General features: G+C 39.2%; 1 protein-coding gene across 1 annotated transcript; it reads left to right on the forward strand.

The window, feature by feature from the left end:
- The first annotated feature begins 3,008 nt into the window (after positions 1-3,008).
- LOC119727947 (blastula protease 10-like) lies at positions 3,009-23,273 on the forward strand. The gene is made up of 13 exons (XM_038200027.1): positions 3,009-3,203; positions 10,786-11,023; positions 12,715-12,850; positions 13,623-13,692; positions 14,303-14,506; positions 15,468-15,594; positions 16,736-16,855; positions 17,795-17,892; positions 18,350-18,471; positions 19,019-19,233; positions 20,530-20,642; positions 21,465-21,583; positions 22,407-23,273. Exons 1-13 carry the CDS (start codon positions 3,009-3,011, stop codon positions 22,537-22,539), a joined length of 1,890 nt encoding a protein of 629 aa, XP_038055955.1. The 3' UTR covers positions 22,540-23,273.
- Positions 23,274-23,793: the final 520 nt, after the last annotated feature.

The raw sequence follows: 23,793 nt of genomic DNA on the forward strand, positions 1-23,793 counted from the left end.
GGAGTCCAGAGAGGCCACATACAGCTTATACTCGATCGTAACCCCATCTGAAAACAAGTTAAAATTGTGCAGCAGCAGGATTCCAGTCAAACCAGTGTGTTTGGCGGTTTTGAGATCATCTTTCATTGAAAAAAAACTTCTTCATTTTGCCGACGCGCATGGCTACGGCGACGCGCGTGCATACCAGAAACCAGAGACTTTTTTTGGGCCTAATCGAAAGTGGATGACGATATCCAATCAGGTTTGCTTGAAAATTTTTGCTTTTCCAACTTCAACTTGTCAAGAATTTCTAATGTTTTTCTTTATAATCTCGATTTTTGCTACCCTTAAAGGATAGCAAAATTCCAACCAATCATAAGTCTTTTAGGACGCGCGTGGCTTCTGTCCGGACTCGCGCACCCTATGCGCGCGCGCAACCCGGATACTGGCACTTAATTTAAAAAAAAACAATAAAAAAATGCGAGTCTATTTCTAATTCTGCCTGAGATCGTGTCAGTGTAATTGTTCTTTTATTATCTTATTATAATTTTGCTTATAAAAGTATTTCAAGATATTATTTGAGTGTATGAACTTATTGTTTTATCTGAACTTATTTTTTTAGTTATTTCCTCTTACGATTTCCATATTAACTCACCTTTCTTTCACAAATAACCGCAACTAGGCAAAATCCGCGCGCGTTGTGATTGGTTAACCTTTCAGCACTCTACTTATTTGCATAAAAAAATGAATATAATTCAACAAAATCAAGGTAGAAAAGGCCTCGTGGCTTCGCCTCGTGCGCGCTGAATTACTTTTCGCTCCAGTCGCTCACAGCTTCGCAGCTTTAAGCCACGATGGTCTTGGCGAAAGGCTAGGTGGACATGAACAAATAATGGAAGGTTTGCGGTAACACCATATGAATGGTATGTCTCTTGAGTTGTATGGTTCTGAGAAGAACCAGTTGTTTTAACTGTGTATTATGGTTTTAACTTGGTTATAATCTTTGTGCCGAAAGAAGCAAACGAATGAACTCATCATTTTTGGTCACGTTTTTATCACAACAACTGTAGACCTATTAACATACTAATTTCCGCCAGTCAACATCCGCATTGTCAATGTTAATTTATATAGGGCACCTTAAAAAAGATACAAGCAACGTAGGTTTTTTTGCATTGAACATAAATGTTGTTTTTAGATTGGTGTTTATATCGCGCATATAATGTACACACAGGCTATTGCATGATCGCTTTAAAAACACATTACAAAAAAGCCTGCTGTTTGACAATTGTTTTTCAAATATAGACACTTCACTCAAATCGATTGAACTGTTCTATACTTGATGAGTATGTCCTCTTGTTTAAATAAAAATGTAAAACAATTTAAACTTCTGTTAAAGTGATACATTTTATAAGTCATGAGCATGGCATGCTGCTAATTAGAAACTGTTTATAGTTCTAGATAAGTCACAACTAAAACGGCCTTTTACCGTTTTTTCAGCAAAGGAATTAGCTGATGTGTTTACAAGAACGAACCTTACACATGAACTTATTGTCGACATGCTAGAAAGTCTCAGCGAGATAGTGCTGAGCATGCCGACTCGAAGCCGCCATGATTTCGGTCAATAAGAAATAATTGAAGAAAAACACGCGAAACAGACCGCGCTCCTAAGCTGCGAGTGTTTATTTCAAAATTAAAAACTAAAGCGGAGATGTTGAGGGCCAATGGTAACTTGTTACCAGGAATGTATCCGTTAAATGTTTTCGTCCATGAATAAAAACAACTGAATTCAATTCTAGCCAGTCCTAACACCTCTGTGTTTACAGGGACATAGCTAGGCCTGCATGGACCATTCACAATGGCATTTTTACTTTGATGGCCATTCCGCGGTTACATTATTTTGTGTTATTTTATTACTGTACTGATGGATTCAGTATTTGATCAAATCATGCACGCGCGCCCTAAATCATACTCATGTTTCTCTCTAACGACTTCTGATTAGAACCACCAATGTCAATATTTCAAAGTGTGTAATAAACCTCAGCTGTATTGACTTTCTAAATACCAAAACGTTGCGCTAGCGATTCTCGACTCAATAATGATTCGGTTATGGATTATGGTAAAAAAAAATGCACGCGAAACATACCGCGCTCCTGTGACGTTTTCATTAGACCATTAAAGGAACATGGGAACATCTGCCTTTTGTGCATTTCTGATTTTTGTTTGAAACAACAAAATTGCCAAACATCATAAGAACGGTGCATATACAGAGAAAACGTGTGCAGTTTTTGGTGTCTTGACTGGATTTCGATGCCAACTCACGTGGAAATCTGTGCCCTCGGACACAGATTTTTTAAGAAAACCGTCAATGATTGTTTTCTTCCGAATGACACCATTTCAGACGGAATACTTTAATAGGGTGTTTGGTACCAGTCCTATCTTCACTAAGATCTCTCGATAAATCGGTAGATACATGTATATACATCTTCGGTTAATTGCAAATAACCGTGTGATGCGATGGTCTCGCCAAAGATGAAACAAGCCTAAGATGTTCGGGGCATTTAAAAATTTGCGACCAGGAATGATGCCATTAATTTTTTTTTCACCAAAAAAAAGTTCCTACTCCAACCGTACGATTGCTTTAGGCCTACATGGACAAGTTACATATATGAACGTCTGTGTATTGCAGGCCGTTCAGTGAGTACTGCATGTGTGCTTTACTGCTTTGCTGATAGATTCATTTTTGGCGAAACACGCACACCGTAAATCATACACAATTTTTGCCTCCTGATTACAACTATACCGACGACAAAATGACACAACTTGTAATACTCTGTTGCATTGAATTATCGTGCCAAAACGTTGCGCAAGGAATTCTCCAATTAATGCCAATGTGATTCGAAAAATGGACTAAATATGGTCAAAATATCTTCCAAGAATTCGTCCACCGAAGAGCTAGCAGGAAGCGGCTGTATAAATACATGGTTTTATGATTGGGCGGGTAAAACAGCTTCGAATGCACTGACTCTACGATGGTATCAGACAGTCCTCTGCCGGAAACAGTTGAATACGGAAAATCTCGCTACGGAAAGAACCAAGGTTTCTTCGAGTCACGGAACACCGAGCTGTTACGCCTCTACCGCAGCCTTTCCCCCTGGATATCCCGACACCGATCTCACGTTCTGGGAGCTAATCTGTCTGAAGAATCAACCATGATGGCGTCTCTGGTATTTTTTGTTTTTACAAAATATTTGTTCTTATTCTTTTTACGAAGACTAAACACAAATTGGTGCTAAAACCCGAGTAATATGTGTTTAAAATTACACTTTTAGTAAAATTTGCCCCAGGTCCTATTCTACTGAGAAGAATCAAACCTTTTCTATGTGCAAAAAAAATGTTTCCCCGGAACAACCCAGGGAAACCCAATTTTTTTTACAGATGAAAAAGGTAGCCATATTTTCATTTCAAAAAGTGGGGCAAGTACTATCGCACAGTAGGTGACACAATTCGAGTGTCCCCCGCAGCGTAAAGTATTACTACATGTACCATAATAGTATTCGCGCTTGCGAGGTGCTGGCACTTTCGTTTAAAAATTATTGGTAAAATACCACTGGATGGAGTTGGCCCCGCCCTCTACAGAGTGTCTCTAAAAAAATACCCATTTATAAATGTAAGTTATTGGAAATGTACCTAATGAATATTTCAGAAAGCGGCAACTACTATGAAACAGACCAGTTATATCCAATGATATTACAGGCGCGTAGCAATGTCATTCTGATTGGGATAGACGTAAAAAGGGGCACATAACCCCCTTTTTACTCCCTTTCCTGTCACGGATGCTACGCCACTACAATGTCATTGTCATGGATAACTGAGCAAACATGGCCTTTGTGAAAGAGGTCAAGATCAGCACTGTGACAAGTTAGTAGCAATATTGAAAGTTGGTGATAGGGACAATTATAAGGTGCTTCAATGAAGGATACGACCCGATCACCTGTTTGAAATGGTAAAAAAGTTTCTTCTTTACTGTTTTGAAATTGTGTTAATATATGTTCTTTCTTTCTTTCCATCTTTCTGTCTTTCCTTCTTTTTTCCTGGACAATAATTCTCCGCGGGTATTCTTCTAAACGGTTTATCTATGAACTTGTAACTTTGAACCAACATCAACCCTGATTTAAAGGTGTGCATATTACTTCTCCGTCATGAAAATATGATCAAATATGTTTATACTTTGTAATCGGATAGATCATTATTGGATAATCGTTTATTGTCGCGTATGTGAAATCGCTTGACATTCACTTCCGAAGCTACCGGAAGGTCAAAGTTATTCATAATTTAAAATAAGACAGAAGCTTCAAAATCAAAACGAGCCTAATTCTTTCAAAACGATTCATGCATGGATAATGATAAAATCTTGTAGAAACTTGGACCCCGGTCCAAAGATATGTAAAATGTTGTGACGTAATCATGACGTCATACGGTACCAAATTACAAGCAATTTAAGGTAAAAAAATTAGTAATTACTTTGAACTATATAATTTTTTTAATGAATGTTCCGTTCTCATTCTTTGTGATCATCAATTACACATTACCTTTGGCAATATTTTGGATTCCCTGGCACAAAGCCCACGGTTTGACCTTTACTTCCGGTGTTAAAGGAGGTGCAATGAAAATGTAAGCATTTTAGTACACCCAAACACATTATGGAAGTGCTTAGTGAGGAATGTCAACACAAATTTGTAAATGAATTTTCTATAAACACAGCCAATTACTTTCGTAGTTTCGTTTACGTTTCGACTAGTTTCACTAGTCATCCTCAGAACGAAGCTCCACCAGTCGGTTGGTGGCGCTGTTTCCTGTTGCGGCCACTAGATGGTGGTCTGGCCGCTTGTGTCCTCCCCCCGGGGTGGTACTTGGGGTGTGAGGGGTCCCATATGTGTGACAGTATCTTTATGATAATTTTCATGATAATGTCAACACAAAAAGCATGATGACGTCATCACCCAAAAGGGCGCCCTCTAGCGGCACATCAAAGACAGTTGAACTTTTGAGATTTAAAAACCATTCTTCAAAATTTTACCAGATTGCCCCTAGATATTATTTGGACAACCGCAAATGGCTTTGCAAAGTTTCAGAATCATGACGTCATCAGCGACCGGAAGTAAATGGAGGGAGAATTAAAAATCTTAAGTTTTTCTTTTTTTAAAGATCAAATTCATCATTTTGATCCGTGTCAAGTGACTTATTTTCATAGCACAAGTAATGATATCCGGCACAATGTTGACCTTCGGCTTTCAAATCCTGTGACGTCATCAAACCGCAAGTTAGGTGTTATTTATACATAAACACACTAAAACATCCATTATAATTTCCATAAATGTATTTCAGAATTTACTTTCACTTCTCGATGAACTAAATCTATATTTACTTTGCACGTTGTAACTGATGATCATTAAACATGAATTAAGGTGATGTTTCCTCCGTACGTGTAAATAAAAATGTGTATCGATCCCAAAAGATGCTTTTCATATATTATTTAAATAAATTGTTCCACTGGAAAAGCTGAATTTCGTGATCCTTTTTCTGTTGTGACCAAACATAAATTCACAACTTTAATAAGTCGAGAATGGCAGGGGTATTCACAGCAGTTCTAACAAGGATTCTTTCTTCTCTGGTTTTCTAATCCACTCAATGTAACGCCGCAATGGACCTTTATGCACACATGCGCATATAATGAACCTGGCGGCAAGAAGCGCAAGCTGTCCATTGAAAATGTACAGAGGTCCAGATATTCGGGGCATTTTCTTTTAATTTCTCCGGGATTTGTCGCTTTTTGTATTTAGAAAAGCCCCTAAAATTGTCATAGGCATCATTTTTAGGCGTCACTGAAGCCCGCGCCGGTGAAGCCCAGCGTATTTTATCTGCTTTCAGATACTTTTTTAGTTTTCACTTGGTTATAATCGCTTAGAATGTAATAACTTGCAGCTGTAAACATTCACCATTGGGCCAAAAAAAATGTTTCGGTCTCTGGTCAGACCAAAGTTCCGGAAATGACGCGGGGACGCTTTTGGTTTTTGTTTTTTGTTTTTTTTCTTTCTTTTTTTCTTCAAGCTTGGATTGTACAGACAAGGTGGGGTACTATTTTGCTTTTTTTGGTGTCCTCATGTACATTGGTGTCCTCCATAATTTGCCTTGGTGCTCTTGATCATTTGCCTTGGTGCAATTTCCCATTCCTTGGTGCTCTTTGGTAAAAAAAAAAATTGAGCAGGTGCGGCAATAGAGGGCGCTGTTGGAGCTACCGCGGAACATTTTGGGGAAAAAAAAGATTGACGCGCATGATTAAAATCGACGCGCGCGCTGACCAGAGACCGACTTATTTTTTTTTTTGGCCTTATGGGGAAAAATATGGTGTTTGGCAAATATAACTTTAATCTGATAAATCGAATCTTTGTTTACCGGATGTATCAAAATGATTTAACTTTATAACGTTTGCGGCACGTTTCACTCAATTACTTATAAAACAATGTAGGCCTGTTGATATATTTTCCGCCCTACCGAGATCCGCCTTGTCAAACTAAAAGTAGTCTTGAACACAACAAAATGATAACGCCAAATAACATTTTTGCACTGAATATTAACTTTGCTTTTGGATTGCAGTATCGCATTATCTAATGTACATAAACATGATGTATTGCATGGTTGCTTATAAAAAAACCTTATAAAGGCATGCTGTTGAAAGACAATGGTTCTTAATTACAGACACCTCATTCAATTTGATTGAACTGTTCCGCTTTAATTAATGTGTCCTCTTGTAAATACAAATTTAACAATAGTTTTCTGCTAAAATTTAAGTGATAAAATTTAGTATCACAATACAAGGAATACTGATAATCAGACGACAGTTCTAAGATTGTAAATATTACTTATAAACCTTTTAACCTCTTTGGCCATGTGTTTACAAGAACGTAGTCCAATTACATATGGATCGTTCTATAAATTTGGGGTCTACTTTTTTCTTTCTCTATTACATCCGACATCTATGACTATATAATTCTGATGCACTTCTAAATGTAGTGATTCTCCAAGAGTGATTGTGAATAGCAAACAACCAACCAAACAAATTTAAAAAAAATTGATGTCAATTCTTACCGATACTTGAATAGCAAAGTACTAATAAAGGTGACAGGGACAGGAAAAATGTCACACTTTGCACCCTAAATTTATAGAATGAAGCATCACTTATCTTCTGCTTACGGAAACACTCTCAGTTGCTTTCGTCAGAGTGGTCCAGTTTAAAGCTGTCATGATTTCTGTCATGTTGTGTTAATTATGGAACTACCATCCTGGTATTTTATGTGGGACTACCATCATGGATTGATAAGACAGGCCCAGAGTGAGCCTGTCTGATTTTATTGTGCATCTTACTATGCGTTTAATGTTTTGATGTCTTGATTTTAATTGTGGGATTACCATTATTTATTTTACATTAATTTTCAATACGGGACAACCTTCATGGATTGATAGTCAGGCCCAGAGTTAGCCTGTTCAGGGGCAGATCCAGGAATTTTTGTTCATCAGCAAACAATTCTAGAATGTAGACAGGGTTTTTTCTCCGGACACTTCCCCCCTCCCCCCGATAAATAATAAAAGGTGGAAGGGGGAGGGGCTCGTACATATTGTCAATGGGCGCGCTGTTCAAATCTGACGATTATTAACACTATTATTACAGAATAGTGTACTAATACCCCCTAACTAAGCTGGCTCTGTCCGTATTTTGTGCACAGGCGGACATTATTACCAGTATAATTCTTTTGGTTGTCAAAGCAGGGGGGGGGAAGGTTCGCATTATTTCTAAGGAATTTCTATGAAAAACAATATTTTTTGACGGAGCTGGGGCGGGGTTGAACCCCCCAGGATCCGCGCCTGCCTGTTTCATCTTGTGGGTTTGAGGGGTTTTTTTAATTCAACGTTTTGATGACTTTATTCTTATGCAATTTTTTTTTAATTGTTACAGTTTTATTGTAAATAATAATCAATGTATCCATCCGTCTATGGCGCTTGCGCAGTTGGATGTTGTGTGAAATAAATAAATTTAAAAAAACAATTTAAGAACCACACGCAATCCTGACGATACGCAATGCTCTGAATTAGACAACCGATACTCTGATTCATGTAAGTGTTTATGCCAAAATCAAACGAACCTGAGACGCTGAGGTTAGCTAACAATTTATGACCAGGAACGTAGCCTTTAATGTTTTTCGTCAAAAAGGGCCAAATTCTAGCTGATCCAAACGCAGCTTGCTTGCCCAGCTCTAGGCATACATTATGATCATTTACATAGGCGTTTGTATATGGGACCATTCCATGATTTCAGTTGTGCTATATTTTTGTTTTACCGATGGATTCAGTAATTGATTGAAACATTGCACACGCACCCTAAATCATACACATGTTTCTCTCTAACGACCTCTGATTAGAACTACCGACGCCAAAATGGCACGCCAAAAATAATCTCCACTGCATTAAATTTTAATATCAACACGCTCTAGAAATCCCCCTTTTTTTGTCGATACAACTTTTAATTAACGGTTTTGATTTAGAAAGCAAATTATTTGTGGGTAAATAAAAGACTCAAACTTCGCAATTGAATTTGTTTCTTTATTTTCTGCGTAGATGACAACAAAGTGACAAAACCTGTTTATTTTCTGTCACCTCTGCCTGCTAAAATGACTGAAGTTACTGATAATTAATTTAATGTGTATCTGTAGGCCTACACCAAAATATAAATACAAACTCGTATGTTTGAAAACGCATCATCGTATGCTATCGTAAGAAACTGAATGCTCATTTCAAAGTTTGCTTTCAAGTCGGCGTTTTCTAGCCCAATACTCAAAACGAGCCGAATTAAAGTAAACAGCTTCTAACTGCATGCATGGATCGTGTTTCAACAAAACATTATACTGGTAAACAAATAACACATTCCGCGGCGTCAAACAAACAACAAATTCTCTTCATAACACCTCGCCGATGCATAAATGTCACGGACGTGCTTCAATTTTATACTTTTTGTCCAGACAACCAAAAAATGTATGTTTGTTCGAAATTCGGGTACGGTCATCGATCGACAGGCGAGGATTAATTAGTTTCGCAATTAGTGTACTTATGTTTAATTACTTTAGTAAAACAATTGTTTACTTGGGTAGCAGAAAGGTATAAAAGCCACTCCAAATCGCAGTGCCACACTAGATCGGGACTTCGTAGTAGGCACGATCTAATTTGCGATGTTAACCATGAAGTTGTGCGTTCTTCTTGGAGCGGTTCTGGCGGTCTGCCACTTGGTGGCTGGCCGTAGCAAAGACTACAGAATGGCGAAGGTAATTTTTGATACTTTTTTGGTTTAGAGTAGGCTATAGATTGACTTGAAGATACCTATTATGGCTTTTTACTGGCTTGTGTATGATACTAAATATGACGGTAATTATCATGCGAGCTCCAGTGGCGTAGCCAGGATTCTCATCCGGGGGGGGGGGCGAGTGGGGGAGCTGAATGTTACAATGGAGGGGCGCCAAATTTCTTCCGTGCTGAAAGGTAGACAGGATTTTTTTCACCTGACACCCGCCCTCCGTAAAATAAAATAGGTTGGGGGGGGGATGGACACCATGGCGCTGTTCAAAACCGATAGAATGGTAATTGTCAGACAATAGTTAGCGCTATTCGTTTGCCGCGGCACGTTCAAATAAACAGCCCTCGCGGATAACAGGGTTTTGATCGGGAGAGAGGGGGGGGGGTAAGCGGATTTTTATGGGGGAGGGTAGGGGTGTGCCCCCCACGCCCCTGGCAGCTACGCCGCTGGCGAGCTCCTTCATAATTGTTTTCGGTTGCAATAATGGGCAAGTTCGTGCAAGAAGTATTGTTGACCAATGGTTAACCATCAGTTCGACTAAAGTTAGCCCGAACCCTGTCTAGTCGACGATGGGTGACTACGGTAGTCGACTATTTGGAACCAGCAATTTATAATATTTGGAATAACAATTTAGCTTGTTATCAATAGCATTTGTCCTAGCATAGTGCAGAGGGGACAAACTATCACCAAAAATGGCGGAAAAAGAAACTGTCAGCGCTAAATTTCATTTTCATTGCACAGTTTTTCCATGTTAGTTTACGATTATGACTTTTGTCACTATTGTACAATGATATTGGCGATTATGTAAGATGTCCTAAACTATACACATTCAAACAATTTGTGTAAATATAGAGAATTAGAAACAAGAGTTGAATAATTGTGCGACGGCAATTTTCTTGACGGTCGTTGACATGACAAGCAGTAGTTTCACTAGAGTCGTTCGCACTTTAACTTCAGTGGTACGTCACGAACCAACCACTAGTTAACCACTGGTCCTTGCTCGAACTTGCCCAATGTTGATTGACTTCTCTGAAATTGTTTTTTATTAACACTCTTTGAAGCCGTTATTTAGATATGTTTTCAAATCGGTGCTTTTGAACAGTTAGGATCACAACTCGAAAGTGAACGATGGTATCATATCAGCTTTGCTTGAAAAGTCTTTATTCGTTAGCATAATGTTTCGTATCCATTCAACAAATATTTTCCTGTCAAACAGTCGATTTCAAATAAAGAGTTTCCTTCAATTTTCTGCCATAGCTCAATGCGATGAATATTTTATCCACTCGCGAGCATCAAATGTGATAAATTGTAGATAGGCATGCAGCACTGAAACATGCCTATCTATAATTAGCCATTTTTATACGCGATCTGTAACATCATGTTTATATTTTCTTGTTTTCTTTCAGGGAAAAGTTCTCCAAGAGCTCCACGGGACCGGGTCCGTCCGGCCCGAGCCGGCGGAGGAGATCGACGACACTGTGGGTGCGTTCCAGTCGGACATGCTACTGACTCCCAAACAGATGCAGGAAGTCATGGAGCTGATCGAAGAGGGCAAGACTGGAGTCGAAAAGCGGAAAGCCGTCGCCTACCTGAACTACCGATGGCCTCAGAACACGGTGCCTTATGAGTTTGATTCTTCCTCAGGTAGGCTACACACTAACAAGTCAGGGGTAGGATTTGACCCGGAAAGAGGGTTCTAGTTGGCCTGACAATGTTCATGGTCAAAATCGACACTTTCCGGGTCAAGATGACAATTTTGCCAACTCTCTAAATTCTAAAGAGTGAAAATTCACTCCATTCGCGTGAAGATTCACCCCCACAGTCGGAAACTAGGGACTAGACGTTTTAGAGTGAAATTTCTTTAATCGTAAGGATCGAGGTTTCATTCGAGCTTCGACTGAAGTGGTTCATTTTTTCAGACTGTGAATCGAAAATGAGAGTGATTTTCACTCTAATACGTCTAGTCCCTAATTTCACTCTTTGGAATTTAGAGAGAAGGTTTCGGAACATGTGTCATAGAAGTGCCATTTTGACATTGGAAATTGTCAATTTTGACCCTGTAAAGGATTAGGGCAAATAGAACACGGATTATGGGTCAAACTGGCCAGGGACCTTTTTTTGTTTAGGATCATTTGCATTTATTCCAAAAGTAATCTACCGAATTATCATAAAAAAACTTACTCGCATTAAAGATTGTACTGATACTAAAACCCCTGTGAAATATGGCTTGCTGTCATTTAAACGAAATTTACAAATGTAGGTCATTTCCAACGATTGGTCAATTGTTTTTACAAAAGAGTGCTATTAACGAAAGCGTGTTTCGTGTGCATAAGATTGTGCACGGCTTTTCACGAAAATTGTAATATCTACCGAGCTGAAACTGGTTAGGTTTTGAACTTTCTTCTTTTGGTTTGAGAGGAATTATTTTTTGGAAACGAACAAAATGCATGCAAAGCAAACGATCATCTATGCCTTTCAAATGAGTTGGAAGTCGCCCAAGTTAGTTTCACATGTTCAACCCGCTATTGTTTAGTTTGGAAAGTTAAACAAGACGTTTGAAAACAGAACCACCTCAGAAACATGTCCTTTTACTTTGCAGGCCGTTAAAAATGTTCATGTTTACCACGTGATGTCCGTATTCATAAGGATGTTAAACTGAGCATCAATAAAACACAGTTTTCAATACATCCCAGTCCGTTGGTTCGTTTTTGTTTTGTACATTTTGTCTGTCCTGTTCCGTTCTCCGTCTTTCCTGTACGATCTGATGTAAGTTCGTTTGTCCAGTTGTTTGTCTTAAAAAAGGCATTTCTATATAGACATTGGCTTTTGTCTATGCCTCCATAATTGCACCTTTTTCATTTGTGTCTTACATAATTGTTATTCTTGCATTTTATCAAATATCATTTATATATTGATCTTCTGTATAATTACCTGACTGAACACTTTGCAATATGGAAATATATGTTGAGAAGAGTTGAATTAAATTGGCCGAAAGTTGATGTTTATACTGTACGTGAAAAAAGCTTTAAAAGCCTACACACTTATATATATATATTGAGATCCTGCGATTTGTTTAAAAGACCAGAGGGTCCAACACCAAGCGCTGTTTGGGCCTGTTTTTTTTTTTTTTTTTTATAGCAGACCCCTTTATCCCCAAAGCAACATTAAAACTTCAATGGGTCCGTGGGTCTTTTTACAGAAACAACTTTTGAGCTAAAAGAAGTATCAAAGTCTATACTTGTGAATTGTGACTAAGCTTTCCCTATATTTGCCCCAACACACTCAAACACCTTCGTCTGAAAGTTTCCCCTTCTTTATCCCACGGATCCTTTCAGAGGCCGACCGAGACGCCATCATGGCAGGCATGAGTCTGTGGAGCGAAGAGTCTTGTGTTCAATTTGTCCCGTACTCGGCACAGGTTGCCTCAAGTCTGGGCCATGAGAATCGTATCCAGTTCTACAAAGGATCAGGGTCAGTAGTTACTTGATTTGCGGTGTCTTTTATAATATGCATGGCAACTTGAACATACTGCACAAACTGTGGTAGATATTCTCTGTGTGGCAAGGTAGAATCATTTGCAATCCCTACAACCCGAAAAAAAAATGCCTACTGCGATATAATGACAGAAAGTTTTCTCAAAGTAAAGATCGGTCTGGTAATGATGTCGTTTTGAAGAAAAATATTGCCATAATGTTGCAAAGTCATACAGTTGTTTAAGTTCAGGATTTTTTCCATCGAAATGATGATTGAAATGTCAGAAAGAATCTTTGACAGTAAAAATTCGACTTCATTTTTCAGTCGCTGCTTCAGTATTGCTTGAATTCAACTTCCGTTAAACTTCAATTGGATTTAACAATTTTGACAGTCAATACATGTCGATTGTACTTCGGGCAAGGTTTAAACTTATTCGTGGTAACTTTGATTGAGTATAGACTAATGTGGAAACACTCCTCATGAAGAAAGATTATTGAAAATAGATTCAGAGGAAAAATGTTTATCACGAAAAATGAGTAAAGCATCAGATATACCACTAATCTCTCAAGAGAGAATAATGACAGAAAGCCGGAACGCCATTGCTGCCGCGCGTTTGGCGTCCATCATTAAACTTTGCTCTACAATTTTGTTTCCGTGTCATCAAAGTGCTCGATGGATAAAGTGTCTACTAACGAGCAAACTGGCCCATACAAACAGAACTGATCTAATGTAGTTATTGATTTCTCAATCACAATTTGTCTTTTACCAGCTGTTCGTCTTACGTGGGCATGATCGGAGCAGGTGCACAGCAGGTTTCAATTGGAAACGGATGCACAGGAGTGAGTACAATATTCTATTTGTACAGCATCACAGGCACGGCGTCGCTGTACAATCATGATGGCCCCCAGTAATGGCGGAAGCATTGTACCAACTGTTCCATGATGATTACTATGAATAAGAACCTTGCCAAATGCTTCAGTCATTACTAGGGACACAGCAGTCATTTCTATAGTATGTTCTTTGCAGAAATCGGTTCATTTACATAATTATGCTATTCATATTTGGGTACGGTTTTACGTTTACTACTTAAGAACACAACTTGTGAAGTAATGTTTTTCTCTACATTTCTTCATATACCCCATCCGTTGCAGTGATTCTAGAGGGCAATCATTAATCGATAAAGATTTAAAATAACAAAAGATGCACGCTAAGATGGCCGCTGCGCATAATGTCTATTGAAGATATAGGTTGTATTGCTATCGATTTCCTGAAATTGTATTGGAATCTATAATTGAAATCCTCACGATCAGCGGGTTTTCTTTTCCACAACGAGTTCACCTCCTGTTCTTAAAAACTAGAGCAAACAAGTCAGAATTTTGACAATTTGGTATTTAGAATATAACGAATTGGCTGGCATGGCTTTCATTCAAAACGCCTAATTTTTTTTAGGCAGGTACTATTGCCCATGAGATCGGGCATGCGCTCGGCTGGCATCACGAGCAATCCCGGCCGGACAGAGACGAGGCGGTCACTGTCAACTATGACAACGTGCAGCCTGGCAGGGAGATCAACTTCGCCAAGTATTCCACTGCGCAGATCAGCACCCATGACGTGCCCTATGACATCAGCTCCATCATGCATTACGGCAGTGGGGTGAGTTATCATGGAGCTGAATTTGAACAGAACTTATCTTTAGCTTGAATAGTTTTGTTTAGCATAACATGTAAAACAGCCAACTTGTTATGTATTTATTGCGACAGCTTCTCATTCGATTTGAGTAAAGGCATATAGGATCATTTGCATTTATCCCAAAAGTACCGAAATATTATCGTAAAGCTTACTTGAATTAAATATGGTACTGATGGTACTAAAAACACCTCATGCATTTTCCGTCTGGCTTGCTGTCATTTAGAAGAAATCCTGAAACGTAGGTTATTTCGAACGATCAGTCTATAGACTGATTTCTGGAAATAAAGAGTGCTATAGACTAAATCGCGTTTAGTAATCGGAAGTTTTGTATTATGTTTTCACTGTTTTATCGACAATTTAATATCCAATGAGCTGAAACTTCGACAAGTTAGGTTTTGAACTTTCTTCTTTGGAATTCGAGTTGTGTTATTGGAAACGAACAAAATACATAGAACGCAATTGATCGTATGCCTTTAAGCATTAGTTTCTGCTTAGTGGCTCAAAACTGAGCCAAGATGCATCAATGCGCTAAATGTATAGCATAGAACTGTCAGAATAGCCTAGAGTGTTAGTGTTAAAGTGATGTTTATAATCAAGAAATCGGCCTTTGTGCGCAATGGAATAGTATTTCGCAGGGACTTAATATATAAGTGATTACTTGAAATTGGAGGTTGATTTAATGCCTGGTTTTTACAAACAGTACATGTAGTTTTGTGTAGAAATAAACAGTGGATATCAACACAAGCCATTACAAAAGTTCTTCTTTTCGAATATTAGTGTTTGACGATGGTACTGGCGAAGGTCAATTTTTCTCTTTTTTTATTTGTTACTTATACATATATCACGCCACCATAGTTTTTTTGGGGGTATTGTCTATCATATTGGTCCTTGTTACTCTAAAAACAATTGTCGTTTAACTTCTCAGTATTTTAGCGCTAATGGGGAGCCTACTATCGTGGCTCTTGATCCTGTCGACCAATTCCTGATGGGAAACAGGGCCGACTTCAGTTTCTATGACATGAAACTGGCTAACATCATGTTTGGCTGTAGTGGTGAGTGTTTATACTGGTAATGATATGGATAATGTTCAATTGATAAAAATATGACATCAGACGCAAGGACTGTTGAGCTACAATTTCAACTAACATGGTGGGCCTGCTTTGGGTGGATCCGGCAATCAGACTAGATGGGGCTAGACATTTAATCAGTATCCAGACACTTTTCCCGGTCACGGACAAAAAGAGATTTAAAAAAAAAATGGGAAGTTGGAACCATGGTACTGTAGCGCTCCGTACATAATGCGGAAGAGACTGAACAACTGACTTTAGGTGACGCCGTTTGCCAATGCGGGTATGGGGTAAAACGGGCCGAAGAGGAGTTTTTCTTAAATTATTTTTGTATATTTATACTCTTTCAGCCATTGTCGATCCACTGCAGGATAAAGGCCTCAGCATATAGATCTCCAAATGTCTCTATTTTGTGCTTGATGGTACCAATTGACTTTCCTCGTATTATTGCAGCTCGTCTCCCCATCTTTTTTTCTCTGGCGCCCTCTATTTCGTTTGTTCTCATACGGTGTCCAGTGATTGATTGTTGAACTCCAATGGTTATATTTTTTTCTGTCCTTGTGGGTGATCTTTATCATACTTCTTTTCCATATTGTGTTCAGCTGCTGCTAGTTTTCTTTCCCTTTTTTAAGTAAGTGTCCAGGTTTCAGCTCCGTATGAAATAGCAGGGAGGATGCACTGGTTATACACTTTTCTTTTCAGGCAAATTGGGAGGTTGCCTTTCATGATGGTGCTGTTTCTTCCATAGGCTTGCCATCCAGCTTTGATTCTTCTTCGTATTTCGTTGTTTAAGAGTCTTGTTGAGGGAGAGGCTGAGTACTGGCAGGGGATGGAACACCCGGCTTCTCTTTTCACCTTGCGATTAGCCAGCGGCAGCGGTTGATAGCAAAGATTATTGTAAGCACTATGCTAAAGCTACCCCTGCCTACTACTGCGCTAGTGGCAAGCTATCCAAATGAATTGCGGTAGTGGCACCAGCCCCTGTTGCTTGTGACTTGACTTGTGATTGACTGTGATCTTATGAATTGATTTGTGATAGGCCTGTACTTCACGCGATTACAATCTGCCTGCAGCTCAAATCACATTATTCATTTTAATGTTGATGTTCATTTTTTGTCATCGACAGATCATTGTAACACCAATCTGCAATGCCAAAATGAGGGATACATCGGAAAGGACTGCACTTGTGTCTGCAAGCCTGGCTACAGCGGAACCCACTGTGAATCGTTCAATCCGGATAGCTTGGGTTAGTTATCTTTCACTTCGTGACCAGCTTATTGCAAATGAACATGAACAAAAGTTAATTTCAATGAATCCAAACGTTTAAGCACCTTTTGGTGCTATTGCTAAAGCCTTTTATTGTTTGTTGAGAGCTGTCATGCTTGCAATACATGTGTCTTAACGTCAACTGGTTTACATGGTGAAGGTTTTCGGATATAGAAATAAGAAAAATGCTAACTGTTATGAAACAACGTTCAATTACGTATAAGATATAAAAGGCATAATTGTGTTTCAGTATAATTTATCGAGAATTCCGACCGGAGAAAAATGTCATTGTGCATCAGACAATCCCCAAAACGCTCCTTTGGGCAAAGTAACAATAGTTTTGCACGCGTACAAAATCGGTTTGTATCTGGGATGGGCAAGCTAAGTTGTATTTCATGTTCATTTGTTGTATTTATGAAGACACAGTGGGACAGGGGCGGATCCAGGAATTTTCGCAGGGGGGTTCATCAGCAAAAAAATCTGAAAATGTACACAGGTTTTTTTTCTCCGGACACTTGGCCTGGGGGGGGGGGCTGGTACCATATTTCAATAGGGGGCGCTGTTCAAATTCGAGGATTATTAACACTAGATTACAGAATGGTATACCGTATTTTGAACAGGCGGACATTATACCAGTATAATTTTTTTTTGGGGGGGGGGCGTCACAGCAGTGGGGGGGGGGGGGGGTTCGCATTATTTTTTAGGAATTTGTATGATAATTCTTTTTGCCAGAGCTGGGGGGGTTTCCCCCCCCCCCCCGGATCCGCGTCTGTTGGAAACAATTAAAACTTAAAGCACATCAGTCAGCAACATTATACTTGTACACGATTGTACACGACGAACATATATCTTCGCTTTGGGAAGACGTCTTAAAAAGTCCCGTTTTTTCAACTATGTTATATATTGGTTTTTATTCCAGGATGCATCCGCAAGATGACTGCTTTAACTGGTACCCTGGAATCATCCGGATATCCGGCACAATATCAAAATAATGCGGTCTGCGCTTGGCAAATCATGGTACCTTAAACGATCGATTATTGCAAATACTTAATACCTGTCCCTCGACAGCGAATTGTTACAAGTAAACCGACTGTTTTGGGGTAACAGCATGTTAATAGACGAAACAGTGCAAAAGACGCTTTGTGCAATTCTATATCTGTTCAAGATACGATTTTTGGGCAGTATTTCGGAAGGTCATTCGACTACTTTTAAACGCGCTTTAAGAAACACATTTTTGATTATAGTAATGAAACAAGATACTATCTTTTTATTTGTTACACTCTCATGGGAATCTCGTCACAACGCTAAGTGCCACTCAACTACAAACAAGAACTGAAGCAGCAAGTTGAAGAGAGAAAAAAGAATCTATTGATATTCAAACTCTTTCAAACCAAGAGTTAGTTTTCAACCTTTCTCGAAAAAAAGGAACACATATTTGAGGCACATGCTTTGGATGTTTCGTTCTCTCTGTTAGGGCGGGGCAGGTTCCACCATCTCGCTATCTTTTGAAGCATTTAGTTTGGAGACTGATGCGACATGTCGCTATGATAAGCTGACTGTACGCGCAGGCACTGACATCTCTACCGGCGGACAAGTGTGAGTGCATTTGAGTGTCTTTGATTTAACATGAATGGACTCGATCAAATATCAAGATATGTTTAAAAAAAAACACAGGGCAGAGGAACTTGAATTTCAAAAATTTGACCACACCCTTAAACATATAAAATGTGCAAGTTCTGATTAACTTTCTTTGGTGTCAATTTTCTTTCCAAAAATTTGCAAAATTCTAACCCTCAAATTATTTAATGATAACGAGGTAGTTTTATACCAGTTGTCGGGTAAAATAATATTAAACCCTTTACCCAACAATCCGCAAAAAAACCTGAATCGAGGTTAACGTGCAGGCTTCATATAGTAAGTATTTCGAGTTTTGGTATACTGTACTGGAGCCAATACAAACAAACCAAATATTTCGTTTTGCTTTCAAGCGTAAAAAGCCCAGCTCATCTTTGGCATAGCTGATCTTCGACTATAATGCCGAGCAAAACCAAGCTTAGCTTAGCCGGGCGGCCCAGAACAATTTGATAACGGTTGCTTTTTTTTTAAGTATTTAAAAATTTAAAAACAAACATTATTTTCACAGGTTCTGTGGTACCACCATCCCGCCAGAAATCGAGTCAGTCGGTAACCAGATGTTGGTGATTTTCTCCTCCGATAACATCATCACTGCGCCAGGATTCCAGGCCAACTACGTCATCCATGGCAACACCGTAGCAACCAATGCCCCGCCCCCTCCTTTTCCAGCTATAACCACCAATCAACCAGCTGTGGCCACTACTCGTGCCCCTACAAATTGTGGTGAGAATTGTGTGTCTTTTCATTTTACCAATGTGAACAAGCAAGAGCATGACATGACTATTTCTATACTTAAACTATATAGCGTCATCGGCACCACGAACTGACACTCACGAGCAAGTGGGTATCAGTTCGTGAAAACTACGTTTTTATCAACATTTCGGTTTCACGAACTGACACCCAGTAGTGCGATACTGACGCGAAATAGAAAGATTTTCGTTTTCACGAACTGACACCCAAGTATGATGCGGCAATACAGAACGGAGAAAATCGGTTTGAAAGATTTGACACGAATTTAATCCGTCCGTATACTTGTGTGCTTAAACAAAATTTTAATCAAAAAGCGTTTTAATTGGTGAAATTAAGATCAGTGTCAGTTCGTGAAAAAGTGCCGCACTGTGGAGGATGTCAGTTCGTGAAACCAATAGAGCTGTATTAAATTACTAGAGCGCTAACGCGTCATTCTGCGCGCGGAGACGCTTTGAAGCAGTCCTGGGCGCAGACATTTTGAATTCATGTGCGTGTTTGTAAAACATAATGAAATTAGATACTCTACATGCAACGCGCAAGTAGAACATACGCAAACAACTTAAGCGCGTCATTGACGGTTCAAAAAACGTGACGGCAAAAAGCATCTGCAGCGAATACGTGCACGCGTTGCGCTGTTTGCGTATAGCAAAATGACACGCTCGTTTGCTGATCGTGCGTTTCGGTTTTGGGCGTATTGGCTTCGATAACGCACCGGTATGGAATACAAACGCAGATATGCAAATAGCCGTGCAAAGCCGTACAAATGTGCTAGGTCTTCATAGGTTTGTTCACAAACATGGATGCGCCCAGCAGGCATTACTTTGTACACGAAGTTAGCGCTCTAGTAATTTAATATAGCTCAATGGTGAAACCATCCGGTTCGTTAGTGTGACGTCACCTCCAGCACTTTCTGCACGATTGGAACCGGAAGTTTACGCAGCCCGAGTGTTTGCAGCCAATGGGCGCTAGTAATCAGGGAGGCGCGCGCGTGTATGACGTTTTTACTAACGAACCGGATATGGAGATCAATGGGTGAAACCCAAAATATCCCGGTTCTGTAAATACGCGCGCGTGCAGGGCACTCACACGCACATGCGTGTCAGTTCGTGGTGCCGATGACGATAGAACAAAAAATACATCTTCAACACAAATTATAAATTTATCAAATACATGTACTGGGCAATCCAACTGTCTTAAGAACAATCTCTGGGATAAGTGCAGATGATTTAAACCTCTACGTCTCTTTCTGTTCCGATTGTATTTCCCAAGAGGTGATTCCTGGTACATGTGGAGGCACTTATGGCAATGCTGGCTGCATCGCGTCTCCGAACTATGGCGAAGGTACTTACAACAGCGATGAAGAGTGCATCTACAACATCGAGGTACGTCCTACGCCATTCAGGCGACTGTCTTCAACTTCAACTTTTCAAAAAAAAATATGGAAAGCTACTGTCTATGGCCGTCAAAAAATACCTGAATTGCGTTTTGTGCGTTGTAACAATCTTGTACACTTACACCACTTACTGTATAACACTTATAAGATATAAATCAAATTAGGTTTTGCCCTTCACCGACGTTTAAACACTGTATACTCAGTGTGTTACCTCCCGAGTGAAAGTTGGAAAAAATCACTCGGGTGGGACTCGAACCCACGACCTCCTGCTTTCTAGTGCAGATGTCTTACCACTCGACCACCGAGCTAACGGGATCGGTCGGCTGGTTCGAATCTGATGTACATAGCAGCGGGTACCGCATAAACTTATAAGATATGCATCTTGCGGGTAACGATGCACTGCCCATGCTCTTCAACGAGCTCTTCAAACAAAAAACTTTTGGGATCTCCGACATCCTCTGAAAAAGACTTTTATTTTGAGTTTCTTTTGCGCACATAATCACACGAGAACTAAATTACTGTCTGACCGCACTATCTGACCGCAAATAATTCGCAATTAGTTAAGACATTATTCCATAACTATATGTGGGCCGATTTTTCATTAACAAATAAATAACGTTTGTATTTCTAGCAAAAAAGCAACTTACAAAAAATCTACTTTTTGGGGTGAATCTCTAAAATAGCGCGGACTGTACATCTTCAAATCCCCCAATGTAATTCCGAGTTATACTCAGATTTGCGATGAGACTTGTGCTTCACTTGGGATAACGGCTCCCTGTAATTTAATCTCTGAATCCGCTCTGCGGTATAGGTGCCTTCTGATCAGCGTGTTGAGTTGAACTTGATGGATCTAGACATCGAGGAGCAGAGCTCCTGCGCCTGGGACAGGCTGGAGATCGACTTGGGAAGTGACTTCATCGGTACCTTGAAGTAAGAATTTGGTCTTGATGTCTGTCTGTCCGTCTGTCACTGACTTTTACAACAAAACGTGGCCCCTGGTGGCGGTTTGTGCAAGGGGTCTATGAATAGTTTTAATAACCTTTCTTAAGGCTGGTTCAAATTTCACACGAATGCAAAGCATTGTTAACGGCACGGGACATTCGGGGCGAAATTCGAAAGTTTAAATTTGCTGGTGATTTTTTTTTGCGAATTTCATGCGTGAAAACTTGCTTCCGTTACGTCATAACTTTGCGTGTCGATCATTTCGCTCCAAGAATGAAACGGCCTTTGAACACTTAATTTAGGTAAAACCTGAACAAATAACTCTCATTGCAAATCTCTAATTTCTGCTTTGTGGAACCTTGTAATAAAATGTTTCTGTTTTGTTAAAAGAAACTGTTGACCAAATCATACTCTTCAATATATACTTCTGGCAGTTTACTGCTGCCAACACATTTAATAACAACTGTAACATCTTTAGGCCTGTTCGCACAAATTCATGGCACAAGATACAAAGCTAAATAAACACAACTATATATATATTTTTTTTTTAAATTACAACTAAAACAAAAGGAATATAAAAATCAAATGACATAGATAGCAGTAATTATTTCGATGACATCAGTGTCATTAAAAAATTCCACATTCAACAACGCCGTCTCTAACATCATTCAAAATATCCCTATTTAAGGACAGACACATTTGATTTCACATTTAAAGGTACGTTATTATACCATGCTTTACGGGAATCCTTCAGTTCAATACAATTTGATGTTCCGAGCTCAATTATCGATTTATTTCACTTTTTTGACAGGCTGTGTGGAAGCAATCGCCCAACCGGATCTATTGTTTCCATGACAAACAAGATGCAAATTCGCCTGATCAGTGACAGTTACGTCAACAAGAAAGGCTTTGCAGCTGCGTACAAGGCGGTCTCCATCTCTTAAAAGGCAGTCGTTTGGATGGACATCAAAAACTGCGTATTAATTGGCTTATAGTCGCGTAAAAGAAAAGCCGCAATTTCAAGTTTGATTCTTAATTCCTATATTTATTGCTGCCTGTGCATCCATAGGCTAGAAAGCTGTTTTTTATTTCTTTTTATGAAATAGAAGAAAGAAGCAGGCTTACAAAATAATATCACTTGCGCTTTAGTCGAATATTGCCTTGCGTGATTAGTTGCCATTACCAATGATTTTGCTCAAAGATTAATGTTAAAAACTATTCGCTAGCAATAATGTAAAAAAAAAATCATATAGTTATTCGTGTGAAAAAGCGGGATTATAAAACAACAACACACGACCGAGGTTCTAAATTTTAACCCCTTTTCTGAACACCTGTTTGTGTGCATGCGTAAAAGAAGCATCACAATATTGAAAGTATTTTTATCAATTAATTTAAGATAATCATTTCTCTTTCTGGATGAGTTTGTAATTGGCCGATGTAATTTACAACAATTATTGGGTGGTTAGATTGCAGGTTTATAACTTAAAATTTCGCACTTTAGAAGAGATTTCGCGTTTTCTTAGTGAATCATGGCGCTGAGATCTCTTAACGAAAGTAAAGACAGGGAAATTTGCGGACGTCTCTTGGTTATTGACTATAAAACAAGGATGGAAAAAAGCCCGCCGAAGCTGCTATACCGCGCTTCTCTGTCATGACATCTCTTCAAAAATATTCAACAATGTGACTTTGGAGTCTCCTGTTTTACATGATTTATATGATTATAATAAGTTAAATAATGATTATCATTCTTTCAAAGTATTAAAAAAAGATGTCTCAAGCGTGAGATGCTTCAAGATTTCTCATCACGTGTTCTATTTAAAAAGAATTGAAGAAGAAAAGAAAAGCATGTGCAATAAAACATCAGGTATGGATATGCGTCAAACGTTTCGCATTGTCGTGTCGAATGCAATTCGTCCGATGCAGCAAAAGCGCCACAGGAGTAAGAGTCGGTGTCAAAGTACGTCGAATTTAATCAATCACAGAATATATACTCGCAGTTGCTCATACGGACAAAATGGCCGAAAGAATAAGGTACTATATGTATTCCCCCCCCCCCATTTTTAACACTATGAGGGTCACCTTAGGAAGAAGCTTGGGTGTAAGCTTCAGCATCTAATAAAGTTTCATTTTGGGGAGGAGCTTTGTGAATTGGAACACGCCAACCTGTGAACGAGCACATTTGATGCACTCAACTTTTC

The sequence above is a fragment of the Patiria miniata genome, unplaced genomic scaffold, assembly GCF_015706575.1.
Source record: "Patiria miniata isolate m_02_andy unplaced genomic scaffold, ASM1570657v1 HiC_scaffold_20, whole genome shotgun sequence".
Lineage (NCBI taxonomy): Eukaryota > Metazoa > Echinodermata > Asteroidea > Valvatida > Asterinidae > Patiria > Patiria miniata.

What these genes read in the sequence shown, in the direction of transcription:
- LOC119727947 (XM_038200027.1), top strand. Translation starts at nt 3,009, where the DNA reads ATGGTATCAGACAGTCCTCTGCCGGAAACAGTTGAATACGGAAAATCT. An exon ending in CAACCATGATGGCGTCTCTG is followed by an intron (nt 3,204 to 10,785) that starts GTATTTTTTGTT and finishes GTTTTCTTTCAG; the next exon opens with GGAAAAGTTCTCCAAGAGCT. An exon ending in TTGGAAACGGATGCACAGGA is followed by an intron (nt 13,693 to 14,302) that starts GTGAGTACAATA and finishes AATTTTTTTTAG; the next exon opens with GCAGGTACTATTGCCCATGA.